This window comes from Henckelia pumila, chromosome 3 (genome assembly GCF_033568475.1).
Source record: "Henckelia pumila isolate YLH828 chromosome 3, ASM3356847v2, whole genome shotgun sequence".
In the NCBI taxonomy this organism is placed as follows: domain Eukaryota; kingdom Viridiplantae; phylum Streptophyta; class Magnoliopsida; order Lamiales; family Gesneriaceae; genus Henckelia; species Henckelia pumila.
The window spans coordinates 18,470,742-18,481,728 of record NC_133122.1 but is presented as its reverse complement, the minus strand read 5'-3'; the positions used below and the strand labels follow the sequence as shown (position 1 = coordinate 18,481,728).

General features: G+C 32.8%; 1 protein-coding gene across 1 annotated transcript; it reads left to right on the top strand.

The window, feature by feature from the left end:
• Nucleotides 1-9,173: 9,173 nt before the first annotated feature.
• Nucleotides 9,174-10,736, top strand: LOC140888178 (uncharacterized). Its single transcript, XM_073295866.1, has 3 exons — nucleotides 9,174-9,403; nucleotides 9,548-10,266; nucleotides 10,363-10,736. Exons 1-3 carry the CDS (start codon nucleotides 9,174-9,176, stop codon nucleotides 10,734-10,736), a joined length of 1,323 nt encoding a protein of 440 aa, XP_073151967.1.
• The last annotated feature ends 251 nt before the right edge of the window (nucleotides 10,737-10,987 follow it).

Below are 10,987 nucleotides of genomic sequence, written 5' to 3'. Positions count from 1 at the left end.
ACTAAAACCTATCTTAATTATATCGTTTAACAAGTAAAAATCTAAATACATAAAAATCTAAATACATAGCTAAAACAACATGAACATAACCATATTACTATATTAATTAACTATTTCCAAAATAAAATAAGAAAACCCATAAAACGAATCCGAAGCTAGATGCAAATAGCACCACAGATGCTCAAAAAACACTTACAACTCGAGTAGGAGAATAAGTGATGATCGTAAACTTGTTGTCGCTGCTCAAGTACTCCTTGTTCAGAAAATCTAATTCCACATGAAAAAAAAAACATAAAAAACGAAAAGAAACAAATACTAAACATTAATAAAAACAAATAACCATGTTTAACGAAGAAATTCAAATTTTAAAGGACTAAAATACTGTTAAGGGGACAAATCCCATAATAACAATATTTAGCACTTACGATTCATTGTGAAAGTTGTCAAGTACACCATCAAAGGGAATAGGTTCCACCAAAAAGTATGTCGATGCATTGATTCAATCATCCAGTAGCTATAACAAAATTAAAACTCAAACAAAGGATAAGTGTAAAGGAATAAATAAATAAATTGATACCCTTTTGGTAGAACTTACAAACATATGTATTGGATAGCATAAACTTGAAACTAAATGAAGCAAACATTTACGCAAGTATTTGTAGAAGCACTATTAATATAAGATAAATTCACGTGAGTTCTCCAATATGAAGATTGTGTTCCCAAACCCCTTATACCAAAGAAAAGCAAATCTCTTTCCACATCTCATGCTTTCTTCCAATCGTCTTATCTCTTTACCCTTGTGGCAAAAAAATTCTCATTAATAATGTACAAGTATGAGCTTCATGGAAAGAAATGAAGTAGAAGATAATTCATGCCCAGTTGCCCACTAAGGTAGTAGATGCCCACAGAGAAAAGCAAAAATATTTCCACATCTCATGGTTCACTACTTGTTCAGATCAACTTTAACAGATGGCATATGCCACCAATTATGTTTATGTTTCGGTAGTTGGGAAAAAACAAGCAGTAGCATTTAGTACTATAGACTTCTACAAAATTAGGAAATTCCAAAACTGAGAGAATGCTACAGTAACATATCACTTTCATGACATTCTTAAAAAAAAAATCAACCACATTCTAAATAAACTTCTTCTGCCGAGATCAATTGTAAAAAATAATTTAATTTCCAACAAGTAGAACAAAAATCAAAAATAATAAGTGAATATCAATAATGAACACAACGTGAAGCTAACTATAAACGAGGAAGGTATCAGAAGGAGAGCCGTCAGACCTTGTGTCGTCTCCGAAGGCGACATTGAGATGTTCAGATCACCCACAACAGAAAGTTTGATGTAATGAACACAATGTGAAGCTAACTATATAGCCTGATTTGTATGATGTAAAGACAAACCAGTATAATAAACATTATACCAATTTGAACACCATGCAAGCATGGAAATTTAAATCTCATTTGTTTTATTTCATCAATAATATCAAAGTTCATGAATTTTCCACTAAGAGCGTGGATACTTCGATCCAAGGAATACCTGAAGTTTCAAAATAATCTCTGCGGAATTCTGCATATACAGCAACCTAGTAGCTCATAAGAATTAAATAAGAATAATTAGGGAATGAAGCTCATATTACAGAAATATTAATACAAAGTGGAAAATTAAAGGCTTGGAAGCAATACCCATACAAACTAATTTAGCTACTTCTACTGCTCAAAGGTGACATTAATAATCGAAGCATCATTTTTTTTTACATGCAACAAACAAAATCCGTAAACCAGCAAAAAATCAAGTGAACCATTAAGTTTGGCTGCGAAACCAAGCACAAAAGGTAGGTGAGGCTTCTCCCGGTTAAATTTTTTATGATACCACGCTCTGTTGCTTCAATATCCATAAAGATACAGATTAAATACATCAAAATGAGATTTCACGTATTAATCGAATAATCCAATCCTGTTTTCCCATTTATTTCATATTAACTCTTATTCTAATTTATAAAATCTGAAAATTACCGAAACTAACTGTAAAAATCAAACTCTTCCAAAAAATCATATTTCATATTAAACAGCACTATAAATGTCCCTTGTTGGAATATAGGACTCCAAAAGTCAAATTACCCATATTGGAAAATAGTTTGACATTACAGAAAATTTCTCATAAATTCTGAAAATAATCTATATAAATTCTAACACATCTAAACATCTAAATAACAGTTCAAACAACTATAAAAATCGAAGAACCTAACTCAATAATTCTGGAATTTCGAAATCAATCCCCATAATTTCTTAAAAGTAGTCAATACCTTCAATCGAGTCTAAAATAATACGTACAAACAATATAATACATAAAATATCAATTACCGAAATTCAATTGAATCAAAATTCCCAAAATTCAAAACCCTAGGTTCGAAATTGTACCTCGAAACAAGTTTCAAACGACCTAAACAACCTTATCCTAGGCTGAAAGGCGGTCGGCTACGGCGAAAGTGAGCGGCTGGGTCACGGCTGCCGATTTTGGTTCGAGCCAGTTACTAGAAAACCTTGCAAATATTGGTATCACTACCTAGCTCTCGTCGCGAGGATTCCGAAACTACGATCCCTTTTGAAAATCGATAACCGACGGCGAAAATACGGTGATTTAAATCGACGGAAAATTTGAAGAAGAAAAGAAAGAAGATGGAAGGGGGATCGAGCGTGTGAGGCGGTGGAATTGATGGGTTTGTGGAGAGAAAAGATATATAGATATATATTTATATTTTATCATAATATAACAATAATAATATTATTATAATTAAATGTGTGTATTCAAAATATTTATTTGTGGTTAAAATTTGACCTCATTTAAGTTATTTCAACTCCTACGTGCTATATAAATCAAATATATATTTTAATATCATATATAAACCTATATTAGAGAAAACTATGTGGACCAATTTATTACAAAAGAAACAAAAAATGTCAAAAACATAATAATAAATGGGAGAGGATACGAGAAGTACATGTGAATGAATATTTAATTCTTAAGTATATTATATGGAAAATATTCATGTTAATTAGAACAAAATGAAAAACTAATATGAGAAATAATTTAAAATATCTTGGGACAAAAATTTAGATTTTTTAAAAAAAATTATATATCTAACAATAAAATATTTTGTTTGTCCTCGTAATATTTTATATGCATCAGTATATTTTTAAAATAATATCACAATATATTATATCTTATATAAATAAAACCAAAGATTTTTTTGTGATGTTAAAATGATGTATTATTTATATTATATCTCAAGTGTTAGTATAGAAGACATAAAAAATATAAGTCAAAATTTTTTCAAAAAAATATAAAAACCAAACTGAAATTTAAAATTTTTAATTTACAAAATATTATCAAAGTTTGGGGAAAATAAAATATTTTTAATATTAAAATAAATATTAAAAAGAATATTTATATATATATATATAGAGCAGCTGATCTAGAAACATGTAGCAGCTGTTCCATCTCACTAGCGCAACTGCGTCCTTCACAAGGCGCAACTGCGCTAGTTCTCTAGCGCAGAAGCGCTATGTCTTTAGCGCTTCTGCGCAATAGAAACTCAATTTAGCGCGGCTGCTTCCGCAGATTCCTCAACCTTCTTTTTTTTGCGCGTCTGCTCCCAGGTTTAATCGCCTTTGCGCATGGGTAAAATTTGGTTACTGATTTTATGCGCATCTGCTCTTATTTTGGCACACCTGCTCTGGCTAATTATTAAAACGTTTTTCCAAAAATCTCAAAAATCAAGAAACTTAAATTCTTGCTAAGTAATTGTAAAATATATGCTAAAAGGAGTTCAAAACCATAAAAATGAATATCAAAAACAATATTTTTCTAAATAAAAATATTTGTTAAAATCGTTGACGAATAGCCACGGTTATTTAAAACTATGGTTACTTTTAGCCACGTTTTTGTAATTTCCCTCTTATTTTTAGCCACAGTTTTAAAAAAATTATGGTTATTCAATCACGGTTTTTAAAAATCGTGGCTAGTTTAACCACGGTTTAAAAAAACCGTGGTTAATTAGGCACGGTTAATTAAAATCATAGCTATTAAACCACGCTTTTGAATAAACTGTGGCTAATTAATCTTTAATTTTTTATTTGTTTATTAAAAAATAAATATATTATTATGGCGGATTTTAATGGGTGTTTTGATGAGTTTTTCTAATAAAATAATTTCAAATTTTAAATTAAATATTAGTATAACTTAAGTAATATTTTAATTATCAAAATAATATTCAATAAATTTTTACATAGTTAAAATTAAAATAATAAATAATATTTTATAATATTCAATATTTATTTAATATTTTTTTTCAAAATATTATCAAGAAAACTAAATATACAAAAATCAGAATTTTAGCTTAAAAAATATTTATTTATTTTTTATCGTATCAATTTATTTATTTACAATTATTTAAAAATTTAGGACTTAATATAATATAATTTATCTAATTCTTCTCGTTGAAATATATAATCTATTTAATCTATCTAATATAATAATATTATGTACAAATAAAAATTTTAATCAAATCACTTTTTACATATAAAATATAACGGGAAGAAATAACAAATACATGTTTTAAAATATTATTTAATTATTTGGTTTAAATATTTTAATTCAACACTTTAAAATAATTATTAATAAATCTAGTCAAATGATATAGTAATTAACATTGGATCCTTACAAGTTTAATTAATGTAAACGGCGAAAATGTGTTAGAATAACATTTTTTATGTTCATAAAATAATAAATACAGTGGAACATTCATTAACAAGATTTTTTACATTTTGATACATGCATTTTCATTGAATAAATTAGGAATAAGAATAATAATAATTTAATGTTTGTAATAATAATTTTGACAATAATTATATAAAATAATTACTTAATAAAAAATAATATATTCGATAAGTATTTTTTTTGAACGACTTGTTTTTTAACCACGGTTTTAAAAAACTGTAGCTAATTTAACCACGGTTTTATTAAAACCGTGATTGATTAACCACGGTTTTATTAAAACCGTGGCTAAAATAAAACCGTGGTTAAATGAAATAACCACAGTTTTTTAAAAACAGTGGTTAAATATATAACCACGGTTTTTATAATAACCGTGGTTAAAAACCGTGGCAAAACTTAGCCACGGAAAAAAACCGTGGTTATTCAACCACGGTAATAAAAACCGTGGCTAAATTTGCGACGGTTTAAAAAAAAATCGTGGTTAATTAATCACGGATTTTTAAAACCGTGTTTAAATTAGCCACGGTTTTAAAAAACCGTGGTAAATAACCACGGTTTTTAAAAACCGTGCTTAAATAACTACGATTTTTTAAAACCGTTGCTATTTAACTACGGTTTTGATAAAACCGTTGGTAAATTAACCACGGTTTTAAAAAAACCGTGGCTAAATAACCAATTTTTTTTGTAGTGATTGGTTTAACCGTGTAAAATGTAAACACACAACACTTATATAAGAACACCAAAAGAACATCAGTAATGTATATTAATTATGATAATATAATTTTATTTGGGTTAGTGCTTGAATCGTGAGTGAGAGATGCACATGCACGACTACGTACTATCTGAGCACTAATTCTCTTCTAATATATAGTATCGAAATTATAGACTAATTAATTTTTTTGGACAACTCGCAAATCACGTAGTCTCGTAAATTAATTGAATGCACGTTTTCACCCAATTATATAAACATACAAATCATAATCAAATAATTTTATAATAATCTATTATATATTAAGAAGTTAGATCTTACAAACTTTCAATATTTCATATACAAAATGTATTTTATTATTAGGGAGAAAATGTATCACTTCCTACCAATTGGATGGAGTTAACATGTCTGGTCCATGAAGTATGCGCTTTGAAAGTGCGCATGCATGTTCAAATTAAACGTGATCTTCAATTATTGCATGCAAAATATTTAAAGATAACGTACGAGTCAATATCATAATTCATAACATTACTTCTTCTTCTTCTTCTTTTTTTGCCCCCGGGTCAAAACAATTTTACAATGAGTTATAAATTTCGGTAACAAAAATATAATATTTTTAATACATGTATATAATTTAAAACACACGATTTTTGCCTTTTTCAAACTAATATAATTAATCATATCTTATTAAGTTTCTGAATCTATGTAATATAACTTTTAAAGCCTATCAGATTTCCAGTTTCCTGAAGTTTACGTGTTTTAAATTAATACGCCAAGTATATATTGACGTTGTTGCCAATTGCCAAAATATCACTTTCTAATTAAATTAGCACGTACTTTGAATTTATTAAATAATTTTCAGTTATGAATTAGAGATAACAATTAACAGCACACACCGAAAAGCGGTACGTAACCCATATATTGTCAAAGAAATACAGGCGCGAGGAATGGTACGGTGGTGACCTTTACCAATTTCATAACTGGTTTCCAAAAAAAAAAAAAAAAGCTCGAGGCGAAGATTAAAATAAGAGTTTTTTACATTAATTTAAAAAGAGAGTTGATATTTGCATTCTATTTTTTTGTTATTTAACATTCTATTTGTGAATAAATTTGCACTATATTCTACAAATGAAGTGGAGTATATGTAATACAAAGTGAAGTGTAGATATCAACTCCCATTTAAAAAATCAAATATACTCAAGCTATATGAAATTATCTTCATATTTTGTTAATATAATTATGAAATTGTCCAAAAAAAATCACATTGAACCACCAAAACTCACAATTTAAATGCTAATTTAATTTAGAAGCAGTTTATTTAACCATTCAAAGATAAATTAAATAAAAATTCCAAATTTCAAAATTAAGTTTTGAAATTCGTACCTTCAATCTATAAATTTTCAATCACGACATGAAATTAACTATAAATATTAAAATCAAACATTAAATCAAAATTAAATTGAACAAATCATAAGTCAAAATTTTACGCACACAGAGGCCGAGAAAAAATTGGTCGAACATCAAGTTATAAAACTCAAGGCTAAGAAAGTCGATGATCAAAGAGAGACAATGAAAAGTGATGGTCGACGAAAAACAACGCCAAACTGAGAGGTGATGAACGGAGCGAATATTGAACATTTTAATTTGGATGATAGCTTTGTTGTTGACAATGCATATGTATTCTTCAATTTTTTTAATAACTATTATAATATAATATTAATTAATTGAACAACATTAATAAATAATATTTATAATATACATAATAATTTTTTTAATAAATTTGGGGCCCCACAAGCATGGGCCCTGCCCGCCCTGGGACATGACCACCCTTGGTTATGTCACATGTGAGAGTAGAATTATAAATTGCATTTAAAATTATAAAATTATTTTAAGTGTACGTACTTTAAAAGATTTTGTTCCAAATAATTATGAAGGAATAAATTTTGTAATTTCAAATCACTTTTTAACATTTTTTTTAATATGTTAGAAGAGGATGACCAAATAGCTGCTATTATTTTATGGAAATTCTTATATGTCACCTTTGTCTTACTCTAAAATCTTCAAAAGCTTTCATGGAGTCTGAGCACTTCTCTAGCATATTATAATAACCCAAGTTGTAATCCAATTTGTATATATAACATTTTACTTTCAAAAATTACCACATTATATTTTTTTTTTTTCATTTTAATAACACAACATTTATGAACGTGTTTTCCCTTCATAAAACTTTACACACACATATGAACACGGGATTTAGAGTTGCGTGTGAATTTCTAGTTTCCGTAGAGAAGACCTCTTCCTCCACCAACTGACGTACAACTGATGCTTCACACAGTACAAGTGCTGAAAGCGATGTTATCCTAACTTCCACAGTTACCAATACAATACCAACCCCAACAAGTTGATCCAACTTTCGATACTCTCATCTCCCAAGTCTCTCTCCACTCGTCTGAGGTTGGTGACTATATATCACCAATTCATTTTCCATGTAAATTTAGTCTAGTTTGGAAAAAAAATTAAAAAAATATATATTATAATATATTTGTGAGACTAGTCGACCAAAATATATCTTCGATAAAAAAAATACTATTTTAGACATAAAAAAACATATTTTTATCGGTCAAGTCGAATAAGAGATTAATCTCACAAAATTGATGTGTGAATGTATATTATTATTTTAATCCTATGATAAACATTTAGAACAAAACCCAAGTTTGTGTATTAAATTTACAGAGACACAAAATAATAAAAATATATTACCTGTGATACCTCGGGAGGTGATTAGCTCAACTCATCGATGACCCTAAGCTCCAAAGACTATTATTTGACAAGCTACGATAGAGATAGGGAGTTCAGCCTCGGCAGCTCGGGAGGTTGGGACCTAAGCCAAGCCCCTTGCTGTAATTCCCAGCTCGGGTCGGGAGCTAAGCTCGGGAGCTCGGCCAAGCTTCCCCACCATAATTCCCAGCTCGGGTCGGGAGCTCAGCTAAGCTTCCCCACCATAATTCCCGGCTCAGGTCGGGAGCTCAGCTAGGGAGCTCAGCTCGGGAGCTCGGCCAGGATCTCTCGCCATAATTCCCAGATCAGTTCGAAAATTTGGGAGCTCAGCTCAGCCCTGAGGGGATTAGGAAGTGAGCTTGGTAGATTTGTTCGGCCACCTTGGTGAGCTAGCTAGGATGTTAGGATCAGTGTTTAAGGTAAGATTCGAGCAAGATCTCAGCCTAGATATTCGGGATTGTGATCCCGGGATTCTAGGGTTCTTGATAAGGAAGATAGGTGTTAAATGCGGAGCTCTCTCCTATAAATACCAGGTTTACCTTCATTATTTGGATCCTAATTCTTCACTCATGTGCACACACTACTCTCTATATTTCGCTATCCTAGCATCTGACTTGAGCGTCGGAGGGGATACGCCGGAACACCTTTCGGCCCCCCTTAACACTCTTGTTCGTGGTTTCAGGTCAGCAGCAGCTCATCTTCTGTTGGAGGAATTTCATCAGCTCACCCAAGGAGATTAATTTATTGAGGTATATCAATTGGCGCCATCCGTGGAAAGTTGAAGTTAAGGCGTAGATATGGCAGGAAGAGGAAGAGGAAGAGGTAGAGGAGGAGGAGTGGGGAATGTGGCGGACATGACTGTGGATTAGCTTAGTCAGTTCATCACTCAAACGTTACAAACGGCCATGGGTCAGAACCCACCACCTCCTCCCCCTCCAGCAGGAGGGCAGCCGAACCAAATGGATGCGATGTTGGAGGAGATTAGGAGATTGGGCCGGCAGGTTGGAGGCCGGACTGGGCCTATGCAGAGGGAGAGCCCCTTTTCTCGGGCTATTTTAGATGAGGAACTCCCTGCAAATTTCAAACAGCCTACTTTAGGGGAGTATGATGGGAGCTCAGATCCGGAAGAGAATTTGTGAAGATTTGAAAATGCAGCCCTGTTACATAGATATTCGGATGCAATTAAGTGTCGGGTTTTTCTCACTACTTTAGTGAGGTCAGCTCAACAATGGTTCAACCTCTTACAGCCTGGTAGCATCCGAAGTTTCAACGATTTCAGTTCAGCTTTTCTACACCAATATGCGAGTAGTAAAAAATATTTGAAGACTTCCCTCAGTTTGATTAATCTGAAGCAATCTAAGGTGGAACCCTTGAGGGAGTACGTTCAACGCTTTAATACAGCAGCTCTGGAAGTGCCTGCTGCCACTGCTGATACCTTGGTTAACTCTTTCACTCAAGGGTTGAGGGGAGGAGAATTTTTCAAATCCTTGGTCAAGAAACCTCCTTTGACTTATGATGAGCTCCTTGGCCAAGCTGAGAAGTATGTGAATTTGGAGGATGCACAGAGACAGAGAAGGCAAGAAGGAACATCTGGAAGTAAGTCAGGAAGTAAATCAGGACTAAAGGCAGAGGGTAAAGTGGAAGTTGGGAGAAAGAGGAATGCGGAAGAATCAAGCAGAGGTAAAGGGCCTTATCCTTATGTACCTCTTTCAGTGAGCCTGGAAAAAGCAATGCAGGTATGTGAGGAAAGGCAAGTGCTTGCGAGACCCCAGAATGCTGAAAGAGGCCCGCGTTTGCCTCCATCTAATAAGTTTTGTGATTTTTATCAAAAATATGGGCATTTTACTAATGACTGCCAGAGGCTAGGGGAGGAGGTGCAAAGAATTATTTCTGAAGATGCTCGAATCAGGGCTGAGCTGACTCGGAGAGCAAATCCTCCTCGTCAAGGCCGAGCTCCGCAATGGAGAAATCAGAGGAATGAAGGCGGGGAAAATCAAGGTGATCGTCAAGGAAGAGCTCCTCAAAACGGTCAAGAAGAGAGGGTTTAGCAAATTATGAATCACCCTCATAGGGATATGATCCATATGATTTCAGGGGGCGCTACCGATGGAGATTCAGGGAGGGCTCGCAAAGCTCACGGGCGTAGGTTGGAAAACTTTGAGGTAAATTCTCAGCTCAGCTGTCCTAATGATCCGAACATAAATTTTGGAAGGGAAGATTTAAAAGATGTGGTGATACCTCATAATGATCCTTTATTGGTCACTTTGACCATAGCCAACTATGACGTGGCTCGCATCTTCGTGGGTACGGGGAGCTCGGTGAACAATATCTTCAAAGAGACCCTTGATCAAATGAAATTGGAAGGATTTGAGTTGGATCCAATCACCACGGAGTTGTATGGGTTCACGGGTCATGCTTTACAACCCTTGGGACAAATAGTGCTCCCATTATCTCTTGGAAACGGGTAGCAAAGAGTAACCAAAATGGCTTGCTTCACCGTGGTGGATGTCCTCTTTCAATGGAATATTGGGGCGCCCTGCCCTAAGTGATTTTCGAGCCGTGGCATCCACCTATCATTAGAAGTTGAAGTTCCCAAGTGGAAGAGAAGTGGGGGTCATTCGGGGTGATCAAAATGCAGCTCGGTTGTGTTATGTAAATAAGGTAAAGATTGATGCAAAGAAGAAGAGGAAGGAGGTAGGAATGGTTTCAGTAGGTCGGA